General features: G+C 39.3%; 1 protein-coding gene across 1 annotated transcript; it reads right to left on the bottom strand.

The window, feature by feature from the left end:
- Window positions 1–1,892: 1,892 nt before the first annotated feature.
- Window positions 1,893–13,032, bottom strand: sema7a (semaphorin 7A (JohnMiltonHagen blood group)). Its single transcript, XM_083916229.1, has 14 exons — window positions 12,803–13,032; window positions 12,339–12,478; window positions 10,191–10,232; window positions 9,967–10,062; window positions 9,602–9,704; window positions 9,286–9,396; window positions 8,901–9,043; window positions 7,532–7,710; window positions 6,515–6,623; window positions 5,216–5,411; window positions 4,902–5,014; window positions 4,142–4,284; window positions 3,862–3,917; window positions 1,893–3,765 (listed from the first exon to the last, which is right to left on the bottom strand). Exons 1-14 carry the CDS (start codon window positions 13,008–13,010, stop codon window positions 3,338–3,340), a joined length of 2,067 nt encoding a protein of 688 aa, XP_083772355.1. The 5' UTR covers window positions 13,011–13,032; the 3' UTR covers window positions 1,893–3,337.
- Between the last annotated feature and the right edge of the window lie 724 nt (window positions 13,033–13,756).

The following is a 13,756-nucleotide window of genomic DNA, read 5'->3' as shown; positions in this document are numbered from 1 at the left end:
AATGACTCATGTAGACACCATAGACATATTATGTCAACCACAGATGCGTGAAAACTCAAGAGATTTTCATCTCCACCTGAACTATGAGTAACCTTAGCAGCCAACACTGGAGCCGTCAGTTCAGGTCAGGTGTCGTGTCAGTGTCTGTTTTAGCCACAGACTCCATGATCTTCATTAAAGTGACCTAACAGCCAGATGCATAGGTGGGTCAGATGTAGTCTTCTGTGCCCTACACCCATGGGTGGATTACAGAACAGCCTGTGTGAAGTCACTGTTATTAACTTTGCATGTGTTGTCGCATAGTCAAAGGGCTTAGTCATTCACGGTCAGAGCCCTAAAAGTCCTTCTGAAAAACTGAATGAATGGCCTAAACATTCAAGAATATAATAGATCTGAGATGAAACTGACAGAAGGGCAGGACATATCTCTATGCTACTTAAGCACCACGGAGAGCGCCATGGATTTATCAATACACTATGGCAGCTGATATTTCAGAGCCTGCACAAAATCTCAGTTAGATACCCGATCAATGAGTCTCAACCATAGACTGTATAAAAAATGGATGTAGCATACCCTTCGAGATCAGTTCTCTCAACTAGATCCAATCGTACTCACCTACGGGAGTCACCATCTTTTCAGACTTTGACTCCACCTCATTTCCTTATCAAAAGAGGGCATTGATGTGACGTTGGGGGGAGGGAGATACGTCCATCTGGCTGACGTATACCTCTGTGGAGAAGTGAGGGCCAGCAGCTAGCTGTCACTCAAGAGGCCGTGCCCTTAATTATTCACAAACTTTAACCTCCAATCAAATAAAAACTAGCCTGGTACAAAACAATTCACCAACCTCAGTGTTTTCATGGAGATATGTACTAAACATACAGACTAGAATGTTTGTTGTACCAGGCCCTAAATAGGTTTAATTATGCTGTGAAAACGGCCTATTTAACATGGGGGTCAATGAGAAATTGCTCTATTATGAAACCTGCCCCTAGTGGCCACTCGGAGAAGGGTGATGGACCCCCCCCCATCGCCTACTGTTTTTAAGTTAAGTGTTTATCCCCTCAGCTTATCTACAGGACTTGAGAGGGGATGATTACTTTTTGCAATATGGGCCAATCAGCTATGTAAGGGTAATCCAAAGAATAACAGCCTTTTCCATGTCCCAGCCCAGGGGCCCATTGTCTCATAATCTGCCTATGCGTACACCGCTGAGGAAAACAAAACAACCGTTTCCAAGAACACAAGAATTGTCAAAAGTCTGTGTTGTAACCTCAAATGAAAACAACTGACATGATTTATTGCCACACATTTCGTTTCACTTCATACTGTATGTGAGGTCATTGATGTGTTGAAAGAAAATATGTTCCTAAACTGAGGATGACAACCCAACTTAGTAACAGCAGGGTGGGGTGACAAACAAGAGAGCTCCGTCACTTTTGTTCACAAAAAAATCACAGCAGTTTATTTCTGTGGCAGCGAACATTAGCAGGGAAATTCAACAACATAAACTTCAATTACTAAATCTGAAAGAAAATCTGAGAAGAATGCAGGATCTCCACCCGGGTGGTTCAGCAGTGATGGCCAGAGAGATACAGTGTAGTTGTGGTGTGATTTCTTTTCCTTGTATACAGTAAACATGATGTACTCACTCACTGTCGTCATTAGCAGGGTTAAGATCCAGGAATAAGACTGATTAAGCTAAAGATCTTAGCTTAGTTGTTTCCCGTAACAGACTGCACACGGTTTATTGAGTGCCACTTCTGATGAAGGCATGACCAAGTGAATCTAAAAGACCTACAACCTTGACTCTTTGAGAATAATGCAACAAATATTCGGCTCCATTCTTTTTTTTATTCATTTTAATGAGCAGCAAATTAATAATATCCACTTACATTCTTCAGGTAGCATTTTATATTTTATCATTATGCAAAAATATATCATTTTTTAATGTATAGGGAGACATATTGCTTGCCGGTATAAAAATATCCAGTATGAAATGATGGTACCAAAATACTGTTAACATAAAGAATAAATATATTTAGCTCAGTGGTTTTTAGACATTTCAAAGAATAGCTTGAATTGAGAATATGTAACTTGGAAAGGAAGTCTCCCTTTAACAAATGAAAAGTTGAATCCATAAGCAATAAAACACACTGCTTAATTGAATACACTCTTTACTACTTCAGCCTGGTCTGATATGTGCTTTTGGTTAGCCAACTTTAGCCAGATATTGCTCTATAATGGACTTAAGGTGTTGAATCTCGTAACTATTACTTGCAGCAACAGTGGCTCCTGTTTAACAAAAATGACAAAGTCTCACTTTAATAAAATAACTTAGTAGAAAACAAAAAAAACTTCAACAACAATCTGAAATCTGTTCTACGTCAAGTGGAATGTGGGACTAATTTGCTCTCACTTCAGCTAATATTGATGTGTCTTAATGTCAGTGCAAAATTCAAATAACTGTACAACCTTTGCCAAAATTGATGTGTGAATTAAGGTGCCTATTATCGTAGCGGTCACATATTGTCTGCTCTGCAGCAAAACCTTTTTCATTGCCAGTTTTTCCAACCACTTCTCTGAACACTGACTGTTACTCACTGTTATTCCAGTGGGAGAGTTGAACAAAACAGGGAAATTCAGTGAGGGTCCCTGGTCGCCTCCACCCTTCCCTAAACACTCTGATACAAACAATCTGTTAGCGCAGAGAAAATTTAAACAGGAACTTCACATTTTTTTCTGGCCTCTAAGAGACCAAAGAGTGAAGAAGCTGGCCTCCACACGTGCACACACTGCTACAACACCCCACCCACTTACTGTGTACTGTCTGTGAATCTCTGACCTGCAGCTTTTACACTCATGATCACAACATTTTGAAAGTGTGCTTTGATTTGGACTGAGACTCCTTTCCCTTTTTACCCCTCGTGTTAAAAGAAAGAAAAGTACTCTCTCAATGAAAGATTGCAGTAATTCAAAGGATGTTGAGGTCATTGACTGATCATCACCTGATCCAAACAAACACCATTTGTGCTGCTTTCTCCCATCACACCAACCTCTTCCTGTTCTGGCTTCTCTTTTAAAAAGAAACTTGGCAACAGCATGTTCCAGTAGAATTGAAACCTTTACTTTTCTGCCAAACATAGCTATGTGACCACTTGCACAAATAAGGTTTAAGGTGCTCGGCGGGAGTGTTCCTGTTGTTGCAAGCTTCATTGGTGTTAAAGTGGATTTCCTTTAATGCTGCCTGCGTCCTGGCCTAGAGCAATGGTGAGGACAAAGGGCCTGAGGATGTTGATGCCACATTTTAAAACGTGATAGTTGGTAAAATGACTCCCTATCTGAAAATCCCCAACAATGTTGCAGCGAGTCCAACGGTGATCCATGCTATCTGTTGCACGACAGCTGATGCATCATTTTTAAAAGGGTTATTTCTTCTGTCAGTGTTTTCATTTGTATCTGGGATCATTTGTTCTGTAAGATGATACCTTTTCACCACTTTGGTGTAGTCTTTCTCTTCGGAAACACACTCGTAGCCTCCATAGTTCTCTTGTGTCATGGCGGGAATGAGGTGCAGGCAGTTAGATTGCATTTGCAGACAAGGGCTGCTCTGGTCTCCATGCTTCCAAGTGTAGACAGCATGGTAAGAGTCTATAGGACAGGACAGATAAAAAGGGACTCCCAGGGGGACCAAGTGATCCGTCCTCAAATCCACTGGTAAGGGTGAAGCCGTCTCCCGTTTAGTCCGGTTTACTTGTTTTTGCTCTAAAAAAAAAAAAAAAGGAGACAAAATAGAGATATCACCAAGTGTTTTGAAGTCATTAGCAAGTGTGTATGAATATCAGTCTCATCCTTAGTTACCTTCTGATGTAGGACACACACTTTTGTTCCCATCAATGATATTTTGAATGCCGCCACTGAAAATAAAAACAAAACACGTTCCAACAATACTTATTTTTTGTGCGAGATATGAGTGGCTTTGACGTGGCCATGGTGATCTGTTCTTTTTCATATTTGCATTAGCATTTATTCTGATCATTGACATTTATTCTTATCTTTGGCAGAAAGCCGTTATTCAGAAGAAGAATAACATGCAGAGTCATTTCGATATAGTTAACTGAGTCTCGATGCACACACTTACGGGACAGTTGGGGTGCATCCAAACTTCGTCCAGGCACAGTACGGGTCCCGGGCCAGAACACAGTCCTCACAGGACTTATTCTTCTGACAACTATGAAGGTCCATGATAGAAATCTTCTCAGAAAAACCCACTACTAACTTTTTCTAAGGAAAGGGAGATAGAAACATAATTTCACTTTGAAACTGCATTAATATATATTTTTGGCCGCTTGGGTGCAGTGCACAAAGATGGAAAGACAACAATAACATTATATCACCATAAAGTTGCTATGGGAAACATGCTAGATAATAATTGTCTATTAACACACCCAGCAGATATTGAAGCAACATTAGCATGTGGAGTTGTGTAAGTCCAATCTTTACTCTCTTTATAACTCTGTTTTGGTCTCCACCAAAAATTCTTAACTCTCTCTGCTGCTAAATGTGTTTGTCTGCTGTTTGGGGCTGAGCAAGTAGCATACAGTTGTTCTTTAGAGCTTTATGCTGAAAATAGTTGCAAGCCATCAAACCAAAACGAAAGATACTAAAATGCTCTGTAGAGCTGAGGGAATCTGCAAAGAGGGGTTATTATTCCCTGTGGGTTTATTACTTTAAGCAACCACTTTCAAATTACACACTGTCATTCGGGCACATAGCTTCATCCTAGATGTGTGCTTGCACCCAAACATCCCGAACACAGCAAAATAAGAAGATTATAAGAATTTCACTAATGTTTTCACCAAAACAACAATGCACTGCCCAATACATGACATTTAAAATACCTTTTTGGAGTCAAGCTTCATTGATTGTATGGCTGAATTGCTATAGAGTTGCGTTTCAGAGATGATAAAAGGCTCTGACCCAGCCTCTAAGACTTTATGGATCTTCCCAGAATCTGTTGGAACAGCACACAAACAGCATTTTGTAGCATTGCTATTTTGGGATTGATACTTTATTCTTAGCCCATTGCTCCTCGCAGAGATTACAGGCGGTTCATGATTATGAGCTGGATAAACAGGGAAACATACAAGGTACAAATATTTAAACAAATTGCGGAAAACCAGGAGCAGTGTATTTCGTTCTAATCATAACATACCAGTAGCCAGAAGCAGAATGTTATATGTCTGCTGGTCTGCTGCCTGGACTCGGTCCACAGCTATCTTGGTGTAGTTCTTCCTGCTCACATAAAATGGAGCTTTATAGTGCATGGAGTGAACCCAGTCAGTCATCTCCGGGTAATACTTCACCATACTGACAGTGGCCAATGGCAGGTTCCTGCTGTTTTTTACACACTGAAAAAAAAAATGGACACAAAGTCAGTTTTTTTGTAAGATTCAGTTCCTTGTTTCTAGCGGCCTCTTTGGCAGTAAGATGTTATTGCAGGTGAGCCTGTTCGTTCGGAGCCCTCCATCTTTTCATGTTCACGGTCGCTTTGTGAGTTGACTTTTTTTAATTTATTTTTGCTCTTTTGTAAACTTTACTGACAAATATTTACCTGTCTACTTCCAGTCCGTCCCCTATATGTTACCCTCTTAAATCCATACACACACACACACACACGTGTTCCCAATGCACTTCTGCCCTTACTACAAACTTGACTCAGAAGTTTTCTGATTACAAGTGAACACAGCATAACCGTTAGTGACGTGACCAACTGCTGTCAGCAGCGTCACCAACTCGGCAGCCTATTTACATCTAGTTGCAGAATGTCGCCACAGACACCGATATTGTAATACTCAGCAAAAAGGCAAGTAGAGGTGCTTTCATTAGTGGGTTATATGATCAATGACAATTGTTTTAACTCACTCTTTGATAGATAGTTACTTAGACAATTAAACAGATCACTGAATACTGTACGATATGGGAACATGAAGTCAATGTTTGTAGGACACTCAGTTTTAGCTATTCTAACGTCTTCAGGTATACAAACCTGAAGCCATCCGAAGTAAAATAACAAAATGAGATAAACATTTCTTCAACCTAGAAGCTGAAAAGATGGTAGACAGAGTTTTCTTTACACGACATAGCAACTCAGTGAGTCAGTAAACTGTTTACAACGAGAGGAAATTCTGAAGATATATTGTTTGTAGGGCGAGCCTCTTTAGTTCCTCAGCTGCAGAGCTGAACTTAGACTTCATGTTATCCACAGATGGAAATACAGAACCACATTTGATGGGGAATATGTAGTACAGACACATTTTCCACGTTTCCACCCAGTTATGTAACATGTGCCAGTGTTTTTTATTCAAACAATGTCTTACTCATGAACATGTGATATACAGATTTTAGATGTGAGGGACACCAAACTGCATAAGGGTTGGAAACAAAAAATAGAACCTTCAGAGGAAGTATTCTGTGTCTGCATAGCAACATAGCAAAAAATACAAACTGTTACCGTTCCTGGCCTTGGTTTGGGAATGTCTTTGTCGTAGCCCTTGAAAGTTGAGTTCTCAAAGATTTCTTCAATCATATCTATTGAGTAGACGCAAACTGCTGTGGCGTTCCTAGAAGAGTAATAAGAATTGAAGTTAAACACAATAAAAAAATAAAAACAGTTTTTATCTGTTTATTAGTTGTGGTGGTTAGGGTTATGGTTTTGTCCCACTGCCTCATTCTGTTTGTCTGTTAGCAGAACGTAATGATTGGATTAAAAGAAAAGAAAAAAAAGTTTCTGGCAGAGGGCTTGGAGAACTGAGTAACTTCTAAAAGATTGGCCAGATGGGGTGTGGTACTCACAAAACAGAACATTGATGCAACACCATCAGTCAAACTGTGTATCCGAGAAACACTCAATCACACTTACAACAAAATATTTATTTTCCACATCAGACATGACAACCCTGCCCATTCTACAGATGCTTGGTGGAGTGGTAGAAGGGCAGCTCCATTGGACATCCAACTTTATCTATACTAAGGACTAAAAGTCAGGATAGCTATTGACTTTGAGCATCCTTTTTTTTAAAATGTTTCTCTGTTGTGGGTCTCCAAAGCTTATAGAAGGACAATACTAAATTGCTGGAGCACCCCTTTAAGTACACAAAGTACAATCATGAAAATGTGTGCAGCAGTGAATGAAATCTCATGTGTGGATCTAATCTTGAGGAATGAACCCTCAGATAAGAGGATAGAAATATTAAATTAAGTAATCTCAGGATTTAGTCTTTTGATTTTTTTTTTCTGATCAAACAAGATTGGTCATCTCTCCACCTATCTTCTCTATGTTTATATACGTGTCTAGATATACTGTGTAGTTTAAAGCCTACAGACCAGGGTTAGTTTGGTTTCCATTGGTTAGACATTACAAAATACAAAGCTTTCAATTTTAAGTGACAGCCACCCTGTGTTGCCCTGTCAGCGTGTTGCTTGTGTTGTTGCATAGCTGCTGACAATAAAGGAAGAGAAAGTGTCTAACCAGCTGCTTGTGAAAAGAGCGTAGACTCTCGTGTCGTGCCAGTTCTCAGCGTGCATCACATAAATGTCTTGGAGTCGGTTGAAATACAGAGACTCCTCTGGAAACCCACAGACAAGTCGGGCCTTGAGGAAAGATGTCCACATGCTCTGCATGTATCGTTTTGATCCGCCTTCATCTACCTGCAAAATGACACCAATAAATCAGACCAGGAAGACGCTCGTTTACTATTCTTGCAAACTGAAATTCATCAATTTAGGGTTATTTGATATGGCTGTACATGGACCATGATAGCAGGAACAAAACACCTAACCGCTTTCAGGGCAAGTCTTGTTTTGCTCAGCTGCTGAAAAGATTGTATTTCACCAAAATCATAGCATGCCAGCTTAGTTCATTAAGGGAGAAAAAGGCTGATTCATTGGTGCAGGTAGTGGAAATGAGACCACCGTGCTGCAGATGATTGCACTACTGCATAAATGATGTGTATGCCTTTGTCAAAGTCGGCATTGTATTCACATAACTGCAAGATATCACTCTGCCAACTACAGTGCCATGTCCCTTTGTTTTCTTTAGTACAGTGAAAGTAAATACTTAATTTCCTTCATACTGTCCATGATTACAGCCTGAGCCATCAATATGAGCATATCAGTCATATAAAACCACTGTAAATAGTGGCTGACGTTAAACATTTTTCCTGGAATAAACATCATTTAATAAAGTCAACATCAAACAAAACCGGCTTGAATGACGGTGGCCTTTCATCTCCTTTGTCTGGTAAATTCAGGAGGGGGTTACTGTGGGAGACACAGCCAGCACTCTCATAGAACATTAACATTAATCTCTGCTGAAGTGTCCAACCATTCAGTGTCTGTCTACTCTAGTAGAAACTAGAAGTAGAAAGTAATTGTGTGGGAGTCAGTCAATGTAATCATTAACATACTACATTATACAGTAAATCTTGAGAAAAGGTACAGCCTTTGTTCTGTTAGGCTGACCAGTTTCCACTCATGTGTGAAGTAGTAGTAGTAGTTTCAAAGGTCATTCTTCAGGAGCGACAGTTGACACAATAATCTCATCTAAGGTTCCATTTAGAAGGTCTCCTGGTGCTTTAGATCATATTACATGACCTTCATCAATATTTCACATTGACACAGGGTTAAAGTCCTACCGGCAGCGCCCAAAGGCCATGCTGTTCCTTTCATCCAACCAGATCAAAGTACCTTAAACTACGGCTGGGTGTTGGATACATAATAAATATTGATAATGGGTCTTGTTTCATATATCAATGCTGGCCAAAGGACATAAGAGGTTTTGGGGGATTGGCTGTAGCAGTCTAGTAAGATGAGAGCTTCCACTTTAGTGTCAAGTTTACCTTACAAACTCTGGCAACCCTCGATATCCAGGGGTCAGCCTCCGGGTTGTGATCAGAGTTCTTTTCACGGAAAAAGATGTAGATTTTCTCGTTGTCAGGGTCTTCTATCCGCTTCACCCATGACGCAGAGATGAACGTGGGCTCTGTGAGAGGAAGACATGTTTACCAAACTGCTTCACTGCTGTTTACAGTGTACACTGTAGATGTAAAAGCTTGGCATGAGAGACCAAAAGCTAAGGACAGTTCCAAGAACATATGAACAGTTTCAGGACAAACTGGTATTCATCAGGTGCATCTTTTTCATGAACTGGTGGTGATTTTCCCTGTTAATAGGATCTTTTTGTGTTCATCCTACATTTTAAATTGACTTCAGTCATTTACCCACCTGAGACCCAGTTGTCATACATCCAGACATTAGGTCTGTTGCCAGCTTTCCTTCTGAATTGTAATGAACTTCCATCAGAATCCAAAGGCGCTGCTGAATATAGATCCCCCTCTAAAAATAGCAGAGACATCACATGAAAACGAGCAAACATGTTCAATTATTGAGTAGAATTCTGTGAAAGTGCACTGGTTTGCCAACTCTGCTATGACACGTGACTTGATGTGGTTACATAAGTGTGCAGCCACCTGAGTCACTTTTTAAACCTTTAAAAACTTGGACTACTGTATGTCTGTGCAAGAAGCTGTATTTAACATACCTACTGTGAGGGATATGGAGTTGTGTGTGTACACGAATGGAGAGATGCCCGTGCCTTCATATCTTTCCACTATTTCATGAGACTGGTTGTCGACTGAAGGCAACTGTAGAACCACATAACATCAACAGAATATTGTGATTAGTTGTGATGGAAAATATCAAAAGACCAGCCACCCAACACCAGACTGAAATTACAGACAGGTTGCTAATTAAAGTTTAATCAAAACCACAGGCGCTAAGCTCTTTGCTTTAATCAGCCTTGCCCTGCTGTTGCCAGTAAAACCAAGCAGCTACAATAGCTGCAGTATGTCAGACAGATGTGACATTAAGTGTGACATATATTCAGTGACGTTTGCAATCACTCACAAGCTTCCAACACTGCGGTTTGTGTCCATTTGTTCCACAGACAAACAGGCTGTCCTGGAACTTCTCAATCACAGTGATGACATTTTCACATTGGCCCTAAAAATACAGAGGCTGTTATTGCAAAATAGATCACACAGAACTTCTTATGTTTTTATCAATACCAATTATTTACCAAACCTGTTGCGAAGTAATTTCTGTTTGCAAAAATATGTACTAATACTAACCTCTTGGCACTGTTGTTCCCCCAGGGTTTTCAGAGGAAATTTCTGCAAGGGGACATCAATCGGTGTTCAAATTAACAAACTTTTCATTTGAGGATAGTTTTAAATGAGACATTATGAAGGGAAAATAAGCATTTTAAAACATCACCTTATCACTGAGTGACTAATAAAGAATGTGGTTCTTGAAGCTCTGCCCAAAAGATGGGTGTTTTCTGGTGATTACATGTTTGAAATAGCTAGATGATAAGTTAACGATAGTCTAAAAAACCCTCCTTAGTTGTTCTTTCTCAGGTATACTTTCAAAGGCAAAAACAATTTCACTCAACAAGACTTCTTCTTAAGTAGCTTCAGGCGATCCTGCCACAGACTAGTATCCATTAGTGAAATGAAGATCTATGTCTGTCATATGGTCAGAACTGATTTTTGCTGTACTTTCTCGGAAAACAATCAACAATTGGCTGATTATTTATTCCTTCTTGGCTTGCGGACTGACTAAAGGGATAGTTCAGATTGTTTAAGTGGTGTTTTATGAGGTACTTAGATCCAAAGTCAGTGTATCACTGATGTGAAAAACTACTTGATGATGATTCTTCCCGACGATGGATAAAGAATAACTCAAAGGGCCTCAGTTATCCTTACTTGAATATTTAGTTTAATACAAATATCCGATCGGAGAGGTGTTTGGTACAGCATGTTTGCATAGACACACTCAGATACATAAGATTGAAGAATTTATATTTTTTCAGTTTACTTAGTTATACTGTACATTTATTTTTCTCTCTCTTTATGATCATTTTGTTTTTTTCACATATTCGAAATAAACTTAACTAAAAAAAACAACTAAAGAATACAAGGAACATCACATTACATACAGAGCTGTCTCAAGAACCAAGGAGCACCTTATCTGCTAAGATGCCAGAGTAGCAGATAAGGTGCTTTTGGAGACATATCACAAACGATCAGAGATTTATGCATAAATTCCAGAACGACTGATTGCACTAAGGTGCCATCAGCATCATATTCTTCTCCTACAATAACCTTCAGTAGATAGTCGACAGTACAACCCAAGTTTGAAGAAGCAGGCAGAAGGTCAGTCACGTAAGCTAAGCAATGTACTGTTGTGGATGGGGGCAGCAGAAATAGTTACTTTAGCCACCCAGAAAAAGAGCCATATAAAAATCTTCATCGGTTAAAGTGTACGCTACACTGGGAATAGTTTCACCACTTTACTTTGTCGTCAGACAGCCGTTTTTAAGTTTATGACAGGGTAGCGAAGCCGTCATCTATGCTCTCATCAAAGTCATAAACATTTGACTCAAACAGCAATATAACCTCGCAGAACATTTGGAGTTTCTGGTCTACTTCTGCCTCAATCGGTTTAGTTTATGTTATTGTAGGACTCTTGTGTTTTAAAACAGTTAGGAACTAACAAATAAACTGATTGGCAGCAGAAGTCCAGCAACTCCCCTCAAATGACTGTTTTTGTGTTTTGGAGTCCGGTGGTGTTGAAGAGAGCGCAGATAGCTGCCTCAGTTCCCCCTGTGTAAACTTAAAGTGGGCTGTTTGACGGCAAAGTAGAGCGGTTAAAATATTCCAATATTGCAGATGTCATTATATATTAAAGTAGCTTTACGTTTAGCTGCTGTCCCCATCCACAGCAGTACTTGGCTTCTGTGTTGAGACTGTATTGAGTGGGTGAACCAACCACCATCTACTGTAGGTAATATACTGACTAGGATTTTTTTTTAAGGCGCTTTATCTGACTTTTCATGATTATTATATTTTAGAAACTTTTGTATGTCATCAGAGTCTGTTTGTGACATGTTGTCCAACCACCAGTTAATAAGCAGCTCCTCCAACTTTAAACTACATGTTACAAGCTGGCTTTGAAAGGCCATATCTGTGTGTGGGCGTTGCCAGACACCTCAACAATGGGTCTGTGACAGCCATCTGCTACTGTACAGCATCTGATTATGACCCCAGCTGCATCACAAACTCCAGCTGCCTTCCCCATTAAACACACAGAAATCATGCTGGGCAGTCATTAATGAACCATAACATGAAGAGTATACAGGCAAGTACATGTAGCCTACTGCAGGTCAGGTGATAAAATAAACAAAATAAAAATGTCATAAGTTCAGCAACACCCACCTCTATAATATGATAGTCATCCACATCGAGTTTCAACACAAAATCAGTCCCTCCAACATACATTTCCTCTGAGACCTCATGATAGAACATCACACTGTGGTTCTGAGCGACTTGGTACTCAAACACACCATTGATTATATCTGAGGAGAAGAGAAGCATCACATTATCATATGATTTTTATATATATGACCTGAAGGGTTTGTGAAGGTCAAACGAAAATCATCAATGAGTGTATGACATCAAAAGTTGGAGATCTACGCTCAGTGTTCCCTTTGGAGAGTAAAGTTGGGTCGTCTCAACTGAACTTGATCTGTAGAGGTCTTAACCAGGATTTAAAGACAGGATTAACTCGTGAGCTAACTTTTGCTGACATCTAGCCCACACTGAATCAAGAAACGGATTTGACACGATCTAAAACACTGCACGCGTCGTTGCGGTTAAAAGGTGAGAAGAATGAACGTTACCTTGGCTCAAAATCCTGGGGTTGTTTTCAGATCCGAGAATCGGTGAATTAAGGACTGCTTGAAAATCCCCAGCAAGCCAAATATAAATGAAAACAAATCGCATCATTTTGCGACTGTGCTGAATATTTCTGTTAAATCTGCACGTGTGAACTACAACTCCACCTCTATGCTCGCAGAAAAAAGACCGAAAAAAGCAGACAGGTGCCATCTCTCCAACAGAGAGGACTGTACTTGGGATCATGCAGCGAGGATACTGCTGTGGATTTCACGAGCAGCCAATGCACGCACCTCCCGGGCGGAACAGCCACTAGTAATGGTGGTGGGCGGGATGCGCCCCCCCCCCCGCATGATTTCTTTATTGTTATTTCGTCAATGACATGAAATTACGACTAGATAACATTAACAACAGAATATTTGTGTAGATGCATTATAAAGAAAACTTAAATCTATGGAGGGCTTAGCCTGCCAAAATAAAAAAATAAAAAAATAATTGACTCGATAAATGAATTAATATGCCATTAAATGTTCCAAAAATAATATTTAAAATAAATGTAGGAATTAAATAATTTACCAAATGTGAAATTAATGGATATTTCTCTTTTAATTGTGTTTTTTATTTATTTACTTATGTAAAAATTCCTGTATTTATTTGCTTCCATATTTTACTTACCATAATATTTATGGATATATTTATTTCCAGTATTTTTTAGATTTATTTTTTTATTTTTTTATTTTGAATATAGTTTATTTTACATTAACAAGCAACTGTCAGAGATCGACTCCTACATAAAGGAATTAATACAAAAGAAAATAAATAAAGAAGCCAATTAAAACAGAAATATCCGTTTGTGTCACATTTCTTTTTACCAATTAATCAATGCTTACATGTATCTTTAATATTATTTTGGTACATTTAATGGCATATTGATTGATTTAACCCCGCATTTATTTATT

Source organism: Echiichthys vipera (genome assembly GCF_963691815.1).
Source record: "Echiichthys vipera genome assembly, chromosome: 7".
Lineage (NCBI taxonomy): Eukaryota > Metazoa > Chordata > Actinopteri > Perciformes > Trachinidae > Echiichthys > Echiichthys vipera.
Note: the sequence above shows the minus strand (reverse complement) of the source record. Positions and strands in the feature narration are given on the sequence as shown.

Bases quoted from the DNA above. Each gene is read 5' to 3' on its own strand.
- sema7a (XM_083916229.1), bottom strand. From the start codon at position 13,010: ATGGCACCTGTCTGCTTTTTTCGGTCTTTTTTCTGCGAGCATAGAGGT. The intron at 10,233-12,338 runs GTGGGTGTTGCT...GTCCCCTTGCAG, and splicing joins ATGACTATCATATTATAGAG to AAATTTCCTCTGAAAACCCT. The intron at 6,624-7,531 runs GTTAGACACTTT...TTACTCTTCTAG, and splicing joins GCTCTTTTCACAAGCAGCTG to GAACGCCACAGCAGTTTGCG.